The sequence below is a fragment of the Fundulus heteroclitus genome, unplaced genomic scaffold, assembly GCF_011125445.2.
Source record: "Fundulus heteroclitus isolate FHET01 unplaced genomic scaffold, MU-UCD_Fhet_4.1 scaffold_44, whole genome shotgun sequence".
Lineage (NCBI taxonomy): Eukaryota > Metazoa > Chordata > Actinopteri > Cyprinodontiformes > Fundulidae > Fundulus > Fundulus heteroclitus.
In genome coordinates, this window is record NW_023396857.1 from 2,613,992 (window position 1) to 2,636,804 (window position 22,813).

At 42.5% G+C, this 22,813-nt stretch overlaps 2 protein-coding genes across 2 annotated transcripts; both read left to right on the top strand.

The window, feature by feature from the left end:
• The first annotated feature begins 5,602 nt into the window (after positions 1–5,602).
• Positions 5,603–7,985, top strand: LOC118560523 (E3 ubiquitin-protein ligase TRIM21-like). The gene has a single exon (XM_036131584.1). The coding sequence runs from the start codon at positions 5,997–5,999 to the stop codon at positions 6,438–6,440; it is 444 nt and encodes a 147-aa protein (XP_035987477.1). The 5' UTR covers positions 5,603–5,996; the 3' UTR covers positions 6,441–7,985.
• Positions 7,986–10,334: 2,349 nt separating this feature from the next.
• On the top strand, positions 10,335–21,270 carry LOC110367702 (zinc finger protein OZF). The gene is made up of 3 exons (XM_036131582.1): positions 10,335–10,595; positions 11,750–12,221; positions 16,715–21,270. The coding sequence occupies exons 2-3, from the start codon at positions 12,119–12,121 to the stop codon at positions 18,067–18,069; spliced, it is 1,458 nt and encodes a 485-aa protein (XP_035987475.1). The 5' UTR covers positions 10,335–10,595; positions 11,750–12,118; the 3' UTR covers positions 18,070–21,270.
• The last annotated feature ends 1,543 nt before the right edge of the window (positions 21,271–22,813 follow it).

Genomic DNA, 22,813 nt, shown 5'->3' on the forward strand with positions numbered 1-22,813 from the left:
CAGCTCTGCTAACTCGGTCCGTGAAGTTCTCGACTGTTTATGGGAGTTTTGTGGAACCATCTCCCAGTTTTGGTCCGTGAGGCAGACACCCCGTCTACTTTTAAGACTAGGCTTAAAACTTTCCTTTGTGACAAAGCTTCTAGTCAGAGTGGCTCATGTTACCCTGAACTACCTCTATAGTTATGCTGCTATAGGCTTAGGCTGCTGGAGGACATCAGGGTCTATTTCTCTCTCTCTGCTGAGTTCTCCTGCTGTAGAAGTCAGTCTGTAGCACCCTGGAGGCTCTGCTGCCTCTGCTGGAACCGACGTTTCCACACAGCTGCTTGACTCGGGACAGAAAACAAGCGATCGTCCAAAGACCCAGGTAAGGTCTGACCTTATTAACACCTCATCCTGTCCTTTCTGCTCCCAGCGACCAGCCTCAGGAAGCCAGTTTACAGAAAATGTAGAAAATCCAACAACAGAGATTAGCTTCTACTGAACAGAAACGGCTTCCAGAACTTGTTGTTCCACATTGCTGTGAAGAACGACGTGGGGTTTAGAACCAGCAGCTTTTTCCTTCTGATCATTGGGTGTAAGATGTACGCCGACGCTACAGCTGGTAAAACAGCTTAAAGTGTAAAAGCTAGATCAGAAAACCTTCTGTACCGTAGCTCAATGAAAAACACAGCCTGAGGCGAGGCAAGTTTATTTATGGCACTTATCAGTAACAGCAGCAAAGTGCTGAACAGAAAATCATTACAGAGGAAAAGAAACTTTAACCCTAAGCTTCTCTATGGGCAGATAAACAGGGACGACTCAAGGCTAAAAGCTGAAATATTTCCAGATTCCTCAAACATAAAACCTAACCAAAGGAAAGAAAATGCTCAGATCAGATGAGTTTTAACTTTACATTTTCTACTTTGGAGACGTTTGAGTTTACGGAGGTGAACTTTCTGGTGATGTTGGAGAAAAAAGACGAAATGTTCCTGTTTCTCCAGTCATTGGATCGAGGCTGAATCTGTTTCCTGCTTTTAGCACTCATCCCAGCCCGGACCTTCACTCTTTCTTCAGTGATTAAACATTTAAATCTTCTTCCTCAAAACAGCTTCAAGAAGTTCGTCCTCCTTGATCCTTTAATGTACGATGCATTGAGTGAAATATGTTGACATTATTAGCATTTTCTAAGTTTGTATTGACACAAACATCATGTTTAGTCAAAGCAGGAATATTTACAGGGCCGAGCTCCAGATGTGAAGTCTTCTTCATCTCAGCCTGGTGTTGAACATCAGCATCTGGGCCAAATTAGGAGGTCTTGTTTTTCTAAGGGACCTTGTCACATACTATGAATATTAAAAGAACCATCTATTCATCTTTAAATAAAACAATACCTGCCAGGCGTTCATCCTGACAGCGTTTAGTCCTACAGCCTGAACAGAGCTTTGCACCGAGGGATCAGCAGAGAGAACCACTGTTGTGTCGTCTGCCACGTTCCTCATGATCAAAACAAACTAATCTCTGCATGATGACAGCAGATCTGTTCTTGGGTCCCCATGGCTGACAAATGAAAAGGACTGCAGCACCACTCCCTTACAGCAAACCTTACACCTGGACTTTTCTTCTGCAGTGTAAATATCAGCATTCTTTCACTGAACTGATGTGTTTAAATGGGACACACCGTTGTTGTGCAATTAAATACTTTTAAGTTATTTAATGCTTAATCAAATAACTCTTGGTCTGACAGGTATTGTCCTGTGAATAGCAGCCCAGCCGGCTTTGACATTCGGACAATGGTGGAAAGAGTGATTTGAGCTCTAACGTTCTCTAACAGCAAACTCTGAACACGTATGCCATAAATAAATGACGTCATTTTAAATTTGAGAAATTATTAACAGAATTAAATATCCATCCATAGACTACCATTAATAATGTTGTTTACCTAAATTAACAATATACTTCAATCAACAAATGTTCTTTATCTAGGCTAGTGAAACTTAAATAAAAACTACTAAGCAAAATTAAGTATTAAGAGACCAAGGAAGTAAAATACCAGACAAAGGTTTGGGCAGACCTTGTATTTAATTGGTCTTTATTTTTATTCCTACCTCTGAGAACCATTTCAGGTGAATAACCCCATTAAGCTCATGGAGAGGACACTAAGAGCTGGAATCAGAACAACGGGGGAGTATTTAGAAAAAGGGAAAATATAGAAGATGTTTTGAGTCATTTCACAATTTAGTGTTTGATGCATAATTCTAGATACTTTTCAGTCCTAGTTTTGATGTCTTCAATATAGATCTGCAATGTAGAAAGTCATGAAAATAAGGAGAAGCCATTGCAAGATAATGGTGAGTCCAAAGGTTACATATGGACACACAAAAGAACAAAATGACAGATAAAAGTGGGTGAAAACCATCACCATAAAATTATTTAATGATTTTAGACTTCAGTGAGGATCTTTAAGTTAGAGAACAATAGCTCATCTTAAATGATGGAAATTATGGAATGTGGTCAAATTAGCTTAGAACAACATTAGGTATGTATTCAACCCATTCAGAATGCAGCTCAGAGATACATAAACCTAACTAACAAGATTTTAAATAATTATTTTTTAAATTACAAATCTATAATCTTTTTGACACTTTATTTTAGTTAATGTAATAATTTTTCCAGAAATAATTACTTTGGAATTGGTAACTTAAGACGGTAGAGGGACACTTTAAGGGGACGGACAGGAAGCACGTGGCAAAACCAAAAGGCTATTGGCTTAATAATAATAGAGAGATAATAATAATAATAGCAAAGAAATGTTTAAACAAACCATAGTTATGTTTAGCTTTTAGCAAGCTGTTAGCTGCTAATGCTAGCAGACATCAGAGGTCGTTTAACAGACTTTTCAGCCATCTTTCAATGTAATGAGTTCACCAGAATACACAAACATCAGTCCCTTCAGTGTTTAAAACCCTCATGGAAACAAAGTTTGTCATGACCTTAAAACAACCCAAAACACATCAGCATCATGGTGACAGAGTGCTAGCAGGTAGCTTAGCCTGTTAGCTCCAGGTTTTTACCTCAGTTTATCCCAAACTAACTTTCCCTGTTTTCTCTGCCAGACCTCATCCTTTATCGTGTTCTGGTGACTGGGGGACACTGAGTGGCGATGCGTTGTTAAGTGAGGATCGGCCGGTGGAGAGAAAGTGGCTGCTCTCGCTCTCCTTTGTAGTCGCTCCTATGGGCTCTTGGGGGCTCCTCTGGGCTCCTGGGGGCTCCTGCACGGCTTCTCTGGTACAGCTGAACTCGCCGCTGTCCTCGTATCGGGCCTACAAAGGCGGCTCTCACTCATAGTCGGGGCAGGCGCTTTGGGGACAGCATAGTGGCTTGAAGCGGGGTGCAGATTCTCCGCTGCTTGAAGCGGGTTAGATTCCCAGGAAAAGCTGAGAGAGAGATCACAAGCAGCCAGTTTCTATGGTGACTGGCTGCTTCCATGTCTGATTTCATAGAAAGCAGACAGGACATAGCTTTGGTTCTAGTCTTGTCCGTTTTGGGCATTAAACGGCCAGTGGCTCTCCGATGTTGCTTGCTGTTGCAAACAGCGAGAAAAGACGGTGATTTGAATTAGATCTTGTCGGTCTCAGGAGCAGGGTGGTCCTAGGAAGCTCCTACAGTCTCATGTATCTCAAGGCTATCAGATTACAATCTGATATTTACGTTCCTCATGGCGGAGGCTCTACATCGTGCTTTTTAATGCCTTCCTTTTCACATCCACATCTTTCAGTTGTGGTCTATCTAAAGGGGAACAGCAGAGCTTTGGTCTAAATTCCTGGTTACTGTTGCCCCACAGCTCCCATTTTTACCGCTGCCCTGAGGTGCGTCTGAGATCAACTCGTTTTGGTGCCGTCTCTTTAAAGCCAAGGTCTGCGATTTTTCTGGAAGCTTCCCCAGTTCCCTTTTTGAATAACTGAAAAAATTACAATTATAATTACAAAATAACTGCTACTATTCTGAACATCATTTTTTCTTTCCATTTTCAATTGAAAAAAAGCAAAAATCTGAAACGTTCTGGATGATGATGATGATGATGATGATGATGGTGATGATGATGATGGTGGTGATGATGATGATGATGGTGATGATGATGATGGTGATGATGGTGGTGATGATGATGATGGTGATGATGATGATGATGATGGTGGTGATGATGATGATGATGATGATGATGATGATGATGATGATGATGGTGGTGGTGATGATGATGATGATGATGATGATGGTGATGATGATGATGATGATGATGATGATGATGGTGGTGATGATGATGATGATGATGATGATGATGATGATGATGATGATGATGATGATGGTGATGATGATGATGATGATGATGATGGTGATGATGATGATGATGATGATGATGATGATGGTGGTGATGATGATGATGATGATGATGATGATGATGATGATGATGATGATGATGATGATGATGATGGTGGTGGTGGTGATGATGATGATGATGATGGTGATGATGATGATGATGATGATGATGATGATGGTGATGATGATGATGATGATGATGATGATGATGATGGTGGTGGTGATGATGATGATGATGATGGTGGTGATGATGATGATGGTGATCTCTCCTCCAGATATGGCTGCTTTCAGCACGTCTCAGGACCACTTCCACTGTTCCATCTGCCTGGACATCTTCAGAGAACCCGTGTCCACAGGGGGTGGACACGGGTCCACCCCCTGTGGACACGGGTTCTGCAGGAGCTGCATTGAAGGCTACTGGGACACGAATGAAGTCAAGCGGTGTCCGCTGTGCATGGAGACCCATGTCAGCGCTCCCACGCTGAGAGTCAACTCAGTTCAGGGATATTTTAGAGCTTTTTAAGAAGACTGGAGCAGCAGGTGACCATCACAGTCCTCCTGGACTTCCCTGGGGCGTGTCCTGTGACCTCTGCCTGGGGGGGGGGGGGGGGGGTGCTGTAAAATCCTGCCTCATTTGTCTGGCATCGTACTGTGAAGCTCACCGCAGAGCCTCACCGCAGAGCTGAGGCGTTAAAGTGGCACAAACTGATCAGACCGGTGGTGTCCCTCGAGAACAGAGCTTGCAGGAAACACAGCAAGCTGAAGGAGTTCTTCTGCAGGAGAGAGAGGACCAGTGTGTGCGCTGCGTGCCTGAGGGACGACCATGTGACGCATGACGTTGTCTCTGTGGAGGAGGAGCTTCAGGAGAGGACAACTCAGGTGGCTTTTATGAAAGTTAGAGTCAACCAAAATACGGAAGAGAAGATCTTCAATGTTCAAAGACTTCAAAGGTCTGTAAAGCAGCGTCGGCAAAAAGTGGAGAGACTCAAATCTGAAGTGATCAAGTCCTTTGGAGCTCTGGTGGCCTTGGTTGAGTCCCACAAGGTGAAACTGATGGATCTACTGGAGGGCCAGCAAAAAGCAGCGGAGCAGGAAGCTGGAGAGCGGATCACACGGCTGCAGGATGAAACTGCGGAGAACCAGAGGATGAGCAAGGAGCTGGAGGAGCTCTCACAGTCTGAGGATGACTTCAAGCTCCTGCAGGGCGTCCCATTTGTGTCGACCAGCACAGACCATGAATCCCCCCCCCCCCCAGAGACCTAACCCTCCTGCAGGTGGAGACCGTGAAGACGGCAGTAGCCAGAGCTGAGGAGGTGTTCCACCAACAGGTAGAGAACATTTTCAGAGAGGTCCATTCGACTGAGGAGGAGGAACGGGAAGATCCCCAAACAGAGAAGGCGTTTAATGATGCGCTCGAGAAAATCCAACAGGAATGTGCAACAAACGTGACTCTGGACCCAAACTCTGCACATCTGTCCCTCATCGTCTCACAGGACAGGAAGCAGGTGAAGCACGGAGGCTCCAGGAGAAACGTTCCTGACATCTCCTCCAGGTTCGACTGTCTCCACTACATCCTGGGAAGCGAGGGTTTTTCCGCCGGCAGGATCTACTACGAGGTTTCTCTGAGCGGCCAAACGACGTGGGAGATGGGCGTGGCTAGAGAAGCCATCAGCAGGAAAGGCCTGAATTTATCTCTCACTCCTGAAAATGGATGCTGGACTCTTGGTTGTTACTGGGGACGATGCCAAGCTAACGCTAATCCTCCGGTGATCCTACCCAGGAAGCCTGAGAAGGTCGGCGTGTTTGTGGATTACGAGCAGAGCGTGGTCTCTTTCTACGACGTAGACCACAGGACGCTGCTTTACTCCTTCACCAGGTGTTCCTTCTCTGCTGCAGCACCTGGAGACAGCAGCTTATGGAGTCGCTGGACTTCCAGGGCCAAACCCACAAACTACAGGATCTACCCAATATTTGGGCCCAGCTCTGCGGAGACGGGCTCTCCTCTGCAGATCTCTGCAGTCAGGGTCACAAAGGGACAGGAGGGAATGAGTTCAGCCTGGCCAGGACAATCAGCAGCGTTTAGTTGCTGAAAACAGACTGCATGTGATTCTAAGGCGGTGTTAAAGCTGCCTTCTGTGTGCTTCTGCTGCATGATTTGAGCCTTCAGGGACACCGTACAGACAGCTTTAGCACAACTGCAGAGCACAAAACATCCTTCAGTCTGTGTTTGCTGCAGCATCTTTCAGTCATATTCAATAAGACAGAATATAATTAAAAAGTTCATTTATTTCAGTGGCTCACTTCACTGAGGGAAACGTACAGACTGGTGATGTTTTGGTCTATAATTCAGTTAATTGTGATTTTTTTTCCACCCCCCAAATGGCATTTAAAATTAGAATATTGCATCAGAGCAATAAAAAAGACACATTTTTTCATGCAGAAATGCAGGATTAATTATTGAAACTATGTTTAATACCAGATTAAGGTTGTTTTTAAAAACACTGGATTATAGACGTCTGGTACATCAATCAGTATGGTAATGGTGTGATGGGTAAATGTAAAAGGTCATCCGTCTTATAAAGAAGGTCATAGAATCGAGTCAGGAGACAGAAAAATGCCAGTTTAGTTCTGGATGGCCATTACAGTCAGTCAGCAAGGTAAAACCCATGCTGCCTTTTTCTGCTCTTCCACCTCGGGTCCATGTTTCATCTATTATAAATAAAACATGGGAGCAATCTGGGTAAACTTGATGCTAAAAATCATTTACAATCCAGAATCTCAGAGTTTCACTGTTGCATCAAAACCTGGTCATAAAGTAGGAGCTCCTTTTGTTGAATTAGAATCGGGTTACGTGTGAAATCATAGAATTAGTCATATGGTTTCTGTTTATATGGGGGAATTAGTCGGCATCACGTTGGCATTAATGTGGATCGAATCAAGTAAACCTACATGTGTTGTTGTTGCCACAGATTCCAGTTGTGACTTTTTCAGTATAAAGTTTGGTCACAGTCCAGGAAATGTTACAGCTGGTATACAGAATTAAAAAATTAGGAAATTTAATTAGCTTGGGTTGGGTCTTTCTCATATAGGAGTAGTGGGTAATGAGCTTGTGGATTATAGGTTTGCTAAAGATGCTACTAAGGAACCACTCTGGCAGTCTTAGTAAATCAGAAATTAAATCTATAGTGAAGGAAGAAAGGAAGCAGAAATGGCAGGAAGGATGGAAAAAGAGGGTAAAGGGAGACATTTTATGTAGGAATGATGAGTGAAATCAGAAATACTTTAATAATCCCAGAGGGAAATTTAATATATACATCAAGGAGGGAAGATGATATTCTATCCAGAGTAAAACTTGGTCATACTTATTTTTTTATAGGAAAGCCGGTCTGTGCACACTGTGTGTTGGTCACAAGAGACAGTTGAACATGTGCTTATTGATATTATACGGCATCATAGAAAAAGACTAAATATTCTTCACTGTAAGTTCAGCGAGCAAAGAGGACACTTTAACTGGACTGAATTACTTTCAGTTTCTTTTAAAAACAGAACTGTTTATTCAGAAATGGGGTGGCAGGAATGCGCACCCATAAGCTGCTTGCCAACCGCCATAAAATCCAAAGAAGAAGAAGTTATGTCTGTAGTGACCACTGAGCTATATAATACACTGGAGTGCTGATTTTGCCGAAAAACTGAAGTCACTGGCGGCCATCTTGCTACTCCCGACTCTCACAGAATCCCACAGGATTTGGTTGCAACAACAAGCAGTTTTCTGGCTGAGTGAAAACGTTTCACAGGTAATTCTACAGTCAGTGGATGTACTAACACTATCAAGTACTAGGAAATTAGGTGCTGAAATATTTTACATGTTATTTATATTAGATATATATATATGTATATATAAGTATGTGTATATGTATATATGTATATATATGTATACACATATGTAAATATATGTTTTTGTATATTGTTATTTATATATTTATAAATTTTAAACATATATATTTAAATGAATAAAATGCAAAATATTTCAGCACATGACTTTCTCAGTACTTGATATTTTTAGAACATAACATAAAAGTATATGGCATTTGACATTTTAAAAGTCTTAAGCTCCCCCTGAACATGAGAAAATCCTCGTTATTCGATGCTGTAGCGCACATATTCCCTAGTTACTGGGGGGAAATAGGGAGTACCAATATGGCGGCTGGTGGCTTCACAGAGACTCGTTCAAACAGACGGTGATTAGCACTCCAGTGTATTATATGGCTCAGTGGTAGTGATGGTGAGATGAGGCCTTTGCACATGAAACCACCTAGTGGCCGAATACATAATTACAGTCAGAAATATAAGGCCCCTTGGGAATTATCATTAATTAGTAATATCCATTAATATCCATCTTATGATTATCACATCTGTATAATAAAATATTTCACATGTGCTATGTGTATTTTTTTCTACGTGGATATTATATAATCTTATATGGCTGGCTGTGTATGCTTTTCTGTCACTTTAGTGACATGGCAGGACTTAAACGTTAAAGTGCTTGTGCAACACCAGTTTTTACTTTTTTTGGCATTTTTATGAAGAAAAGTAAATTAAAATATGCACAACTAAATACAGTTAACAAAAGAAGAAAATCCAAAACAGTGATCATTTTCATAAAAACTGAAAATATCATAAAACAGGCAGTCAACCAAAACCTGTGACTTTGAATCTAGAGTTGAGGAGGGTAGCCAGCGGTAAGATGCTGATGGTCTGCAGATTCTGAAGCTTTTCTCATGGTTGCCTGATGAGATGGTCTCCAGCGTCCTGCTTCATCATCTCCTCCTGGAGGCTTTGCTCCAACATTTTCATGAGGAGGCAGAGACATGTTCCTCAGCAGACGTCATAATGCAGACAGCAGAACGGCAGCCTCCTCTGATGTTAATGAAGGGATGTCAGTTAGTGGGCCAGCTAATAAAGAACAAAGAAACAGTGAAAACAGTTACTGAACTGCTTCTCATTAGTTTCATAACATCCCTAGTTTGCAGCGACTGCTGCTAAGTCAACGCTCTCTGTGACTGAATGTCTGCTAAGGAGCTCAGTGTGATAGATTGACCTGCAGATCCAGCGACATCAATGCACTCCTGCAGTTGTCCTCTGATCCTGGAGGTGGCCGCTGTTTTTTCATAGGGCCACAGAACAACAGAATGAAACGGCAATAATTAATGCTTTAATAATATTAAGTTGGAACTGCAGGTTTCAGACTCCTGATCTAGCTGAAGCTAAATGTGAAACACTTTAATTTTTAAATCCTTGTTAGAGTACAACTATAAAGGTAAAAGATAAAATTGGTCAATGTGACCAATCAGTTACGGTTTGTTTGCCATATAATCATAAGAATTGTATTTAATGTTATGTCTTTAGTACAGCGGCCATAACAGGAGCCAGGACCATTTCTACGGGGGCACTGGCCCCTGTTGGCCCCGGTTAGAGCCGGCCCTGCTCTGGTTCCTCCAGGGTGGGGGTGCAGCTGGAGCAGCTCCCCGTCCCCCTGACTGTCATCTGTAGTTGTTACAGATTATGAGATTACAGAGACAGGACTGAGGAAGGCTCTCACCATGAAAATTACAGATAGACGCACTCTGCAGGCACAAAGTCTGACATACTTACACGTCCATCTCTAAATATTAGCATATTGTGATAAAGTTCATTATTTTCCATAATGTAACGATAAAAGTGGAACATTCATATATTTTAGATTCATTGCACACTAACTGAAATATTTCAGGTCTTTTATTGTCTTAATACGGATGATTTTGGCATACAGCTCATGAAAACCCAAAATTCCTATCTCACAAAATCAGCATATCATGAAAAGGGTCTCTAAACGAGCTAATCATCCGAATCAACAAATTAACTCTAAACACCTGCAAAAGATTCCTGAGGCCTTTAAAACTCCCAGCCTGGTTCATCACTCCAGTCCCCAATCATGGGTTAGACTGCCGACCTGACTGCCGTCCAGAAGGCCATCAGTGACACCTTCAAGCAAGAAGCTGTGATACAGGAAGATGTTTCTGAACGAATGGGCTGTTCCCAGAGTGCTGCATCAAATTAACTCAGTGGGAAGAAAAACGCTGCACAACGACAAGAGGTGACCCGACCCTGAGCAAGATTGTGGAGAAGCGCCAATTCCAGACCTTGGAGGACCTGCAGAAGCAGTGGACTGAGTCTGGAGTAGAAACATCCAGAGCCACCGTGTACAGGTGTGTGCAGGTAATGGGCTGCAGGTGCCGCGTTCCCCAGGTCAACCAGAAACAGCAGCAGAGGCGCCTGACCTGGGCTACAGAGAAGCAGCACTGGACTGTTGCTCAGTGGTCCAAAGTACTTTCTTCAGATGAAAGCAAGTTTTGCATGTTATTTGGAAATCAATGTGCCAGAGTCTGGAGGAGGACTGAGGAGAAGGAAATGCCAAAATGTCATGTAGCCACAGTGAGTGATGGTCTGGTGTGCCATGTCAGCTGCTGGTGTTGGTCCACTGGGTTTTATCCAGGGCAGAGTCAGTGCAGCTAGCTATCAGGAGAGTTTGGAGAACTTCATGCTTCCATCTGTTGAAAAGCTTTATGGAGATGAAGATTTCATTTTTCAGCCTGACCTGGCACCTGCTCACAGTGCCAACACCACTGGTAGATGGTTTACTGACCATGGTATCACTACCATCTCTCCTGACCTGAACCCCACAGAGAATCTGTGAGATATTGTGAAGAGAAAGTTGAGAGACGTATATAAGAGCCAACACTGTGGATGAGCTAAAGGCCGTTACTGAAGCATCCTGTCCTCCATAAGACCTCAGCAGTGCCACAGGCTGATTGCCTCCATGCCACGGCGCTCTGAAGCAGTCCAAGTATTGAGTGCATAACTGTTCATAATTATTTGACGGTTGACCTTTTTTGTATTAAGAACACTTTTCTTTTATTGGTCGGATGAAATATGCTAATTTTTGGGTTTTTATGAGCTGTATGCCAAAATTATCCATATTAAGACAATAAAAGACCTGAAATATTTCAGTTAGTGTGCAATGAATCTAAAATATATGAATGTTCAAGTTTTATCATTACATTATGGAAAATAATGAACTTTCTCACAATATGCTAATATTTTGAGATGATCTTCTCCACCAACATGATGAAGGAGACACTGATAGTACTGAAGCTGTAAACATCCCTCCGCCTTTTAGATTAAATATGGTAAAATATAGTTACAGTTTCAACTGTCAGACATCTACAATAGAAACATCACATTATTCAGGAAAATAACCTGGAGCAGCAGGTTATTTTCTATTTCCTTAATAGCTGTCAAGGAATGTAATGTTTAAACGTCAGGTTGAGTTAAGCTCTTGGTTTCACGTTCCTCCCCGCAGATCATCCACAGCCTCGGCTCTCATCTGGCTCCAGGATCTGGACTGACTGACGTCCAGCATGGAGCCAAATGGCCGCCTATCCTCAACCAAGATGGCCGACGCAGTGACGTCATGACGTCGGAGTTCCACTCGTACAACTGCCAGTGCGCAGACTCGTGTTTCTCCGGAAGAATGGCGGCAGCGGGCTCGTCGTCGTTCGTGTTTTGTTGGGTTTTTGTCCACGGAGCAGCAGCGGGAGAGTTAATAAAGCTGGAAGATAGAAAGAGCAGCAGTTGGTGAACTGTGGAAAGAAGAGAAACGGCTTGAAGCTCAGCTGGAACTGCTCAGGAAGTGTTAAAGGAAAGTTTGGAGAGAGAAAAGCTAGCAGAGATGTGGAGACAGCAGGTCAAGCAGCGACTGGATGCAGCAGAGGAGCAGAGACACCACATCCTGGATGCTGCTTTCAGCCCCCAACATCTGCTGCACACATCAGGTTTGATGCTTCCACACTCCATCATCTCACCTCCAGCTGCGGGCAGCTGGATTTTAGCTGCGCAGAAACTCTGTGTAATACGGTAATGAGCAGCGCGGCTCGTCCAGAGCCAGGAAATAAACTAAATGTGTCCAACTTTGAGAACTACAAATGGCTGCAAAGCATAATCTGGTCGGTGAAATCTCAATAAATCCTCATCAGAAGGTGTCAGTTGCTGTGACGTCAACGTTGCCTGTTTTTAATAAAGCCTGCAAACCGCTGCAGCTGCTGTTTACTGAGAGGCAACAACACGTAGAATAGGGCTTGGTCGTCATGACGTATTACTTTGTGTGGCCGCCATATTGAAAGCCTCCGCGGCTCCGCCCCCGCTACTCAGACTACTGCCTATGACTACCGCGTACTGTACTCCCTCTCTCAGCCGTGTTTTAATTTTATTAATTTTACCGTAACTTGATTTCAACCATGGTAAACCGTTGCTGTGTTGTGGGCTGTAACAGCGCAACACATGATCGCCATGGGAAAAACATAGAAAATGGGTTAACTTTCCACCGCTTTCCTGCCTGGAGGCGCAACCACGGAGAGACAGCAAGCGCAATGGAGTCGTCGGCTCGCTTGGATCGCGGCTTTAGGACTACCGATCATAACTTTCCACAGTATCCCGATGTCTATGAGAGTATGTTCCCTCCATTTTCATTCTGGTAAGTTAAAGCTGCACGGTTTTATTTAATAGCCTACATTGTTTCTTTCCTTCAGCCGTGACACCACATACATGCACATAAATACTAAAACGGCAGCGGGGAAAGGCTCAAATACGTGAGAAACCCGGAAGGTTTAGGGAGGGCTGGCAGTTAATGTTACTAACTACACCTTTGAAACACATAGCAGCTAGTTAAAAGTACATTACATGCGTGAGTGGTTGTTAGCACTAACGGTTAGCATGTGCCAGAGCCCGTCTGAGCACAGCTTACCTTTGTACGAATTACTGTGTTCCCACTGTTTGCTGGCTTTATGATCTGCAGCTCCTGAACCCATCCATTCATGAACTGCATGAGACTCCAAGGACTTGTAGCTTTGGAACTTTTATGAAGTCTAGGCGATCACACCACAAACAAGGTAGCCGAAGACGTCCGATATGCAAAACAGTGGCAACAAGTGGTCGTCGGCGCTCCATAATAACGCTGATTTTGTCAACATACCGGTCCCTGATTTCTCTATTTAATGTGTCCCGGTAAATTTCAGATCCTTTTCGGGATTTTAATATATTTTTTATATCTATTCTTTCTCAACTCTACTTCTACGTCTCTTCGTTCAACAACGTTATGTCAGAGGTATTTTAACGTTGCGTTGCTGTCAATATGGCCGCCGCGTCCCACAATGCAACGCGGATCCCGAGCCCTATAGACAAGGGACATAAAACTAGACTAAGACTAGAGCTTTAAAATGATACCAAGATTATTGGTCTAAGATGAATGTTAATGAAGTTATCTAAAATTGAAATCACAAAATCGAGGGGCTAATCGGGCCTTGTGATCATCTTCTACGACTTTTCACCTGTTATTGCTTATAACGTCAGAAATAATTATTATAGCTCATTAAAATTTTCAGGACTTATAAGTTGTATTATTTACTTTCTGAATTCCAAATGAAAAGTAAAAAACCTAATTCTTAATTAATTAATCAGCAATTTTAAATACTCATCACCATTTACCGACATGGTGGAATATGCAAAATATACAATATGAGAGATTCAATTCCATTTCCACTGTATTATAGCTACTGTTAATTATAAAAAATCTGTCTCAAAAGAATCGGAATTTCATTGAATAAACCTATCACGTGCTTTCTCATTGTTTGTAAACAAAGCAGTTGGCCAATCAGAGACTCTGAATCGTGTCATGTGATCGAGTTCACAGAAACTGATTGATAACAGTGTCACTGAATACCGAGCACTACACTGCATCTCAAAATAAGCGAGTTAGCGATTTAACAAGTCTGAATACCAACGACTGCGATGTACAGTATGGCTTCGCTAGCAGTGGTCAACCCTCGCTACAGCGCCACCTGCTGATCGTCACGTACCTAATAAATAAACCTAATAAAACGGCAGAACAACCGCTTTATTTTTCATTCTCTCCCATCCGACAGTTCAGCATCTTATCAGGAGGCTGAAACACTTCATGGAAACTAAATGTTTTAAAGCTGGTTTCTGAACGTTTTAAACTTGATATCAAGAACTAGAGGCGACGCAAAAGATCCGTCTCTCCGGATCAGACCAGGTTTTCCCCAGAAAGTTCTCCAGTTATCAATGTAGCCCACGTCGTTTTCAGGACACCACCTAGACAACCAGCGGTTGAATGATGACATGCGGCTAAACATGTCATCACTGGTCAGATCAGGCAGGGGACCAGAGAAAATTACAGAGTCCGACATTGCTTTAGCAAACTCACAAACCGAAGCAACACTGCAGGGGACCCACGCCTCCCCCTTTGATTCCACGTCTTCTTTACTCTCCATCTGAGCCTGGAACACCTGGAGAAGGACGACACCTTCATGCGTCTGCTGCTGCTGGACTTCAGCTAAGCATTCACACTTTGACCTGGTCCCTCCACGCCTTTCTGTGTCCAATGAGAAGAGCAAAGAGCAGACGCAGCGCAGGGCTCAGCCCCCCTGACAGTTTCACAGGGTCCTCAGTAATCCTAAAGCTAGAGCGGATTATCTTTCTTTGGCTACCAGTCATCGTGACGCGCTCTCCTAACGCCTAGTTTCTTCTTACTGCGCACTTCTTGTGTTTATGTATCTGGTTAGCTTAGCTGTTAGCTTAGCCGTTAGCTTAGCGGCTAGCTTCGGTGTTAGCTGTTCATTGTAGCTGCGCTGCTCTCACCGCAGACTTTGAACTTGGCTGACAGTAAAGAAGCAAACCGTGTTCATGTTTATGAGAAGAAGAGGAAGATCTCAGTAGAAAGAAGACTTAGACAAACTTTATTTTCATTTTGAGTGCATTGATTTTTATTAGATTTTTATGGTAAGACTAGAGTGGATTTGGTGTATTTTTTTTCAGCGATTTCCCCCTGAGGAACGGCGGTTCTGCTTCGCGTTATTCTCCGGCTGAAAACCCCTCGACAGCCTACTGGCTAAACATGTCCAAAAGGTTTGGACTGCAATCCTTGGAGGTTTTAAATGATTCAATGCAAACACCTATTAGCAGCTCTGCACCTGTACCTGCCTCTGTTTTCAGGTGGTGCTACTCCTCCATCACCTTCTCCTTTTCTCCTGCCCCTCCTCATCTGCCTCCTGCTCCTCACTCCTATGTCTGACATTATTCTCCACTGAAACTGGCCTCCCCAGCTACAGTAATAAACATTATAGTATCTACAGTGTTAAAACACAAATGCAAAAAATAAATCTAAATAAGGAACACAGTAAAGGAATTACTCAACTTATTTCTAATTGAGTTGGACATGAATCCTTGTTGAACATAAATGGGTTAAGGTTTAATGGGTTAGGTGTTGCAGCGTCGCACAGCCATTGAAGAGGAGTGGACCAACATCCCACAGGCCACAGCTGACAACCTGATCAACTCTATGCGAAGGAGATGTGTTGCACTGCATGAGGCAAATGATGGTCACACCAGATACTGACTGGTTTTCTGCCCCCCCCCCCCCCCCCAATAAAACAAAGCTGCACCTTTCAGAGTGGCCTTTTATTGTGGGCAGTCTAAGGCACACCTGTGCACTAATCTTGGTGTCTAATCAGCATCTTGATATGGCACACCTGTGAGGTGGGATGGATTATCTCAGCAATTGAGAAGTGCTCACTATCACAGATTTAGACAAACAATATTTGAGGGAAATGGTGATATTGTGTATGTGGAAAAAGTTTTAGATCTTTGAGTTCATCTAAAAAAAAAAATGGGAGCAAAACCAAAAGTGTTGCGTTTATATTTGTGGAGTGTAGGTAGGATAAATAAAAGACGTTATTCATTTCCACTACCTTAGTAGTAGTGGGGACTCAATTTGATGATAACTAGAATGAGAGCTGGGAAGATATTTAAAAATGGCTAATTTATCCTGGAAGAGAGCGCAAGTGTAGGTCAGAGGAATGCAATCCAGCATGTCAGAAATGTTTTACCAAATGTTTTGTTAAGAAGAATTAAGTCACACTTGGTTTAATCCTTTCCTTTGTTTTTATATGTTAACACAGTTTGCCATAGAATACTGGCTGACCACATACAGTCAAAGGAAACTCCTTGCTTCTTATGTCTTAGTGACGTTTTTACAAGGGAGTTTAATGTATTTGATTTTGAATGGAATTTAACCAGAAAAAACAGAATGACACATTTTAATGCTTTTAAAACTTTTTAAAATTATACTTTAGCAGCTCTTTAACAGACATTTCATTAGCATCAGCTCCCATTATGGAAAGCTGTTGCTGTGAATAAGAGTCGTTGCAGTTAAAGTTCATTATTTACATAATGGTTTTAATTTTTCCTGCAGATGTTCAGCAGATGCTGAAGGTTAAAGAGGCTCCTGAAGAACAGAGACCTGGTGAGGACCAGCTGGACCCAGAGACCCTCCCCATAAAGGAGGAGCAGGAAGAAATCTGGATCAGTCAGGAGGTTGGGCCGCTCAGTGTGAAGGAGGAGGCTGATTCAAACAAATGTCCCCTAGCTACTGCTCCTGTGAAGAGTGAAGATGATGAAGAGAAACCTCTGTTCTCGCAGCTTCATCAAATGGAAGACGGAGGTCTTCCCACCAGCAGCTCAGCCGACCAGATGAAAGCAGAACCTGATGAGGAGGACCTCAGAGGAGGAGAATTCAGCAGGAAGCCAGATGATCTAAATGCCACCAACTCTTCAGAGACTGAAGACAGTGAGGATGAAGCTGATTTAAGGCGTCCTGACTGTGGATCTGAAACTGAAGACAGTGAGGATGACTGGAAGGACAGCAGGAATCCTGAGTCTCAGGGTAGAACCGGCGTCAGCAGATCTCTGAGCTGCTCTGGCTGTGGCCAACTCTTCGATAACCAGCTCTCTCTTCAGTGTCACATGACAGATCATTCAACAATTTGCTCTTCAGTCAATGAAACATGTTTTAATGTGAAGAAATATGTGGATGCATCAGAGAAAGCCCAGAAGGGTGTGAAATGTTTTAGCTGTGATGAATGTGGGAAACGTTTTGACAGGAAAAATCATCTGAACAAACACCTGAGAGTTCACACTGGAGAGAAACCATTTGGCTGTGATCTCTGTGGCCAACACTTTAGTATAAAATCAACTTTAAACAGTCACATAAGGATCCACACTGGGGAGAAACCATTTGGCTGTGATGTTTGTGGGCATAGATTTAGCATCAAGTCATCTTTGAAAAAACACATTAGGATCCACACAGGAGAAAAGCCATTTGCTTGTGACGTCTGTGGACACAGATTTAGCGTAAAGTCTGCTTTAAATATGCACAACAAAACGCACACGGGGGAGAAACCTTTTAGTTGTGATGTCTGTGGACAAAGATTTAGCCGAAAGGCAACATTGAATTTGCACCTACGAAACCACGCTGGCCAGAAACCGTTTGTTTGTGATGTTTGTGGAAAAGGCTTTAATGATAACTCAAGTTTGAAAAAACACATCCGGATTCACACAGGAGAGAAACCCTTTGGCTGTGACATCTGTGGAAAAAACTTTAATGATAAGTCAACTTTAAAAAAACACATGAAAATTCACATTGGTTGTAATATTTGTGGAAAAACATTTAACCAGAGGGCGAGTTTAAACATACACATGAGGATCCACACAGAAGAGAAACATATGGTTATGATATTTGCACCGATAACCAGTGCTTTAACTTGTTAAACCAATCTGTACTGGCAGAGGTACGCCTATTTTATCACGCTTTAAAAGTAGGTCTGAGACGGTCTTGTGTTTTTCTTTCCTAAATACATCAAAGGAGGAGGCTTTAATATTTATAAAACAAGTCCCCAATTTTTTTCACAAATACTTTTGGTTTTACAGCATTTTAAACACACAAAATGCCTTTTAACTTTCTTTCAAATATTGCTGAGTCTCAGAAAATTCAAGGTACTCTTTAATGCCTTAGTGTCACACAAATACTAAAATTTACATGTACTCGTCATACTTTGGAGCTTCTCTTAATTTGTATCAGACGTGTAATTTCAGGCAGAAATTGCTCCTAAAACCCTTTGGGCTTTAAGGGTTAAGTGGACCGGTAGGCGGTACCAGCACTTCTAAATTTTACCATTCAGCTTAACTAGACTTTGAGCTGCATCTCCACAGTTTACTGCTTGTAGTCAATTTGTTGATTTAAAAAAAAATCACCTGACCTGAAACCCATTGTCTTGGTGCACAACACTTACCGTACATTCAGTGGTATGGGGTAAAATAAGTGTCAATAAACGTTTGCGTAGGTGTCTGAACTTGTAAATGTAAGTCAATAGATGTGAATAATTTTAAGATTTGTATTTGTTCCTTGTCAACTAATATATGTGACATCAGGTGTTTTGTCTGAGAATACTGGATCAGAAGTTACGAATACAAGTTATAACTTTGCAACAATACATACAAGTACAAATGAGAAATTTACAAATCACAAATTTAGGAGTATGAATCTACAACCCCTGAAGAAGCTGTTGGACAGCTTCCAGTTGGTGGCGGTAAACATTTTATTACCGCAGCCATCCGGTAAGCAGTGTAACAGTTTCAGCAGGGGTTGTAGATTCGTACTCGGAAATTTGTGATTCGTACTTGTATTGTTGTAACTGTTATTCGTAACTTCTAAACCTGTATTCAACATCTGATGTCACATGTATGAGTTGACGAAGAGGAACAAATCTTAAATTCATTCACGTTTATTGACTTACATTTACAAATTCAGACCCCCAGGCATACGTTTTTATTGACGGTTATCTTACCCCGTACAGTGGATGCAGGCGCTTCGTATGAGCGAGGGAAAGCGGAGGGAAATGGTCACGGCTGTGATGTTTACCTGGCTCTGGGAGCAGAGCTGAATGATGACTGATAAAACTGTCCGTCACTAGAACACGGAGGTCAGACTCAGCTGGCATTAGAGCGTCCAACAGGAAACCTGCTGCTGCACAAACGCCTCGGTGAGATCAGGGGCGGTGCTAGCCATTTGGTGGCCCTGAACACCAATGAGCTGGGTGGTGCCCCCCGTGTGGAAATGAACTGTAATACATAGGTCTGGACAATGATTTAATAACAATATATATAGATAGATTGACGTGTGGTTCAATAGAGAAAAAAGGGTCAATAAAAAGTTCAACAGAACAGTTTTCCTTCCTATTGCATTCTAGCCATGTAGATTAACTAATTTTGTAAGACCTGTCGATATATTTTCACACAAGATAACTGTTTTACTCACCAAGGAGGAAAATTAATAATACATTTTAAGTGGGATTAAAAGAAAACAAAAGTACAATAAATAAAATGTAACAATGGGCAGTGTAATACATTTATATACGAACTCATCCTATAAAATAATCCTGTTTGTTTGATGAAAACACCTAAAAACATCACAAATGTCTTGACTTTCCAGAGGAAACTGAACAACGTGATCATGACAGGTTTTGTTTTCCTGGGGAAGGTTCATTAGGAGGAGCTCATTAAATCAAAGATTGCAGATTATTTGCAGATTATTTTAGATTAACAGACTTTAAGGCTTCAGTAACGCCCAGATTCCACGTCCTCTGTGCTCGCTCCGCTGCGTTCACGTCTGACCGGCGCAGAGAAAGCCTGCCTCCCGGGCTTTTCCCCGCTAAACTGTGATAATTCAGGCAGGTTATATTTAATGCTTAATATTAGGCTAAATTCAGACTTTAATTTATTCCTCAGATTAGTGCGAAGCTGCTAATGGGATAGTTTTATTTAACTTTAAGGTCTTACTGCAGAGTAGATTTGGAAATAATTATTCCGGTCATATTTTTCCCTGATGCTGATGCTGGACTAAAACAGGTGAGGTGAATATTTAGTTTTTAATTAAAATGTTGGAGATCATAAACAATAATCATGACTAGTTGACTGAAAAAATAATTAGGACTATTCCACTAATAAAATAATGGTTAGTTGAAGCCTTAATATTTATTCATGAATTGTAGTTTTACAGAAACGCTTTGAGCTTCTGTCAGAGTTTTAATGTTTTAGCTGTGAACAATATTCAGTGATCTCTTTCAGATCTTTTCCAAAACATGAGTTTTATCCTAAAATTCATGTTAAGTTCAGTCGGGTCAGTCTCTGCAGAGTGTTTAGCGGTTCTTCCTGTGGTTCTCCTGCTGGGAGCCGAGCTTCTGGTCCGTCCTCAGCAGTTTGTTCCCTGATAATCTGCAGCTTCCTCCAATATCTCAGGTTCTGTTCAGAAGGTTTTTTATTTATTTCCCTCTTTATGAAGTTCTCAAAACTTGTCTCAGTGGCCTGTCCAATGTTCTCCTGTTCCCATGTGAAAACCCTACTTCCTGTCTGGTCCAACAGAACACGGCTTGGTTCTGTAAGAACCTCGTCAAAGCGTGGAAACTTCGTCTGCCATCCAGGCGCTGCAGCGGTCTCCATCTCAAAGCGCTGAGCTTTCTGCGAGCTTCAGGAGAACCGGCCGGACCTGAGCTCCATCTGCTGAGGCGTGATGGAGGTTCTAAGGCCCGACGGCAGCTTTGGAGCAAAGCCATCCAGAGGCCGACTCAAAGGACGGTTCTGCTGAGGTTCTGGCATCATGTTGCCAGATGATGTGGGACATTTATTACTGATCAACGTCACCAGATGCATCTGGACCGGTGGAACCTCACAGGGCTGAGGAACCTCTGGAAGCTCCAGGAGATCGGTTCAGTTTGCCGTCAGAATCTATTCCTGATTAATTTAATCTGATTCAAAGCCTTGGGCGACCCGTCCTCCTCTGTGACGGGCGCTGTGCGAAGAACTGGATTAACGGCTTTGTACCCTGCCAGGGGGTTAAAATGTTATTCCTTCTTTCTTTTTGTCTTTGTACTGAAATGTGCTACACAAATAAATGTGTACTTAACATAAACATGACTCTGAAGGTGGATTATTCTTTTATTGTGAAGCAATAAATGAATAATGGTGTTTGTGAAGCAAACAATAAATATTCTTTTATTGCCAGTCTATTTTGCAGGGCTGAAGCATTAAAGAGATTAATAGCAATTAATCAGTTTTGTAGTTGAATCGTCACCTAAAGAACTCTGAAAGGCGCCATCTGCCAGAACGGGACAAAATATGGAACATTTAGCGTTAAAGAGGAAAACAGTCGTAAATATTCTCCTGCCACCGTTTGTTGACTGATAATCTATAACAGTCAACAGATCGGTCATGTCCTGGAGTGGCTGCGAGGTTGTGGGTTCAAATCCCACAGACTGCCACTCTGGGTCCTGAGGGATGGGTCGAATGACAAAGATTATGTATAAAACTTAATATTAAAATTAACATTTATGCTCATTGGACATCATTTCAGCAAAAAGATAATTAGGATAATTAAAAAGATAATTTAAGATTACTGTTTCAAATTAATTGTGCAATAAATGTTTTTTCAATTCAAAATGCTTGTTTATTGATGTAAGTTAATTTACTAAGCGTTCTCTTTTTAACTTAATAAAGGAAGATTAATTGATTACATCTGTGGAGCCTTCAGCAGCAGCTCCAGCTGCCAGAGGCTCTGGATCGTCTCTAGGAGCTCTGGGGGTTCTGACCCGTTCCTCCAGGCTGAACTGCTGCAGCTCCTCCATGCTGGAGGCTTTTCACTGGTCAACAGAGATCTTCACGTCTGACCACAGCTTCTCTGGACTTTGACTAGGCCGTCACAACACATTTAAACGTGTCACATTAAGCTAGTTGAATGTTGCTTTAGCAGAATGAATGAAAAACGTCCCCCAGCATCATGCTGCCTCCACCGTGTTCCACTGTGGAACAGGTTCTAGAGGGGATGGGTGAAGTATTATAACGTGAAGAATGATACCCTGAAGTTGGGTTGACAGGCTTTTATATAGCTCAGCTCTCCATTAGGGCTATCTATCTTTTATTTCTACAGCTTCAATTCCCATCACGTCATCTCAAGGCTCTCTCCAAAGTCAGACTCCATCAGATCCTCCAGGTTGGTGAGAAAGTTTCCTCTCTAAGGAAACCCAGCAGGTTGCATCAAGTCTCTCCAAGCAGCATTCACTCCTCCTGAAAGAGCGTAGAGCCACAGTGGACAGTCGTCTGCATTGTTGATGGCTTTGCAGCAATCCCTCATACTGAGCATGCATGAAGCGACAGTGGAGAGGAAAACTCCCCTTTATCAGGGAGGAGAACCTCCAGTAGAACCAGAACCAGGCTCAGTGTGAACGCTCATCTGCCTCCACCCACTGGGGCTTAGAGAAGACAGAGCAGAGACACAGAAAGCACAGAAGCTCACATTGACCCAGGAGTACTTTCTATGTTAGAGAAGACAGAGCAGAGACACAGAAAGCTCAGAAGCTCACATTGACCCAGGAGTACTTTCTATGTTAGAGAAGACAGAGCAGAGACACAGAAAGCACAGAAGCTCACATTGACCCAGGAGTACTTTCTATGTTAGAGAAGA

Excerpts from the sequence above, each read along its gene's own strand:
- LOC110367702 (XM_036131582.1), top strand. The coding sequence starts at position 12,119 with ATGTGGAGACAGCAGGTCAAGCAGCGACTGGATGCAGCAGAGGAGCAG. Across the intron at positions 12,222-16,714 it reads ACATCTGCTGCACACATCAG|ATGTTCAGCAGATGCTGAAG; the intron begins GTTTGATGCTTC and ends TTTTTCCTGCAG.
- LOC118560523 (XM_036131584.1), top strand. The coding sequence starts at position 5,997 with ATGGGCGTGGCTAGAGAAGCCATCAGCAGGAAAGGCCTGAATTTATCT.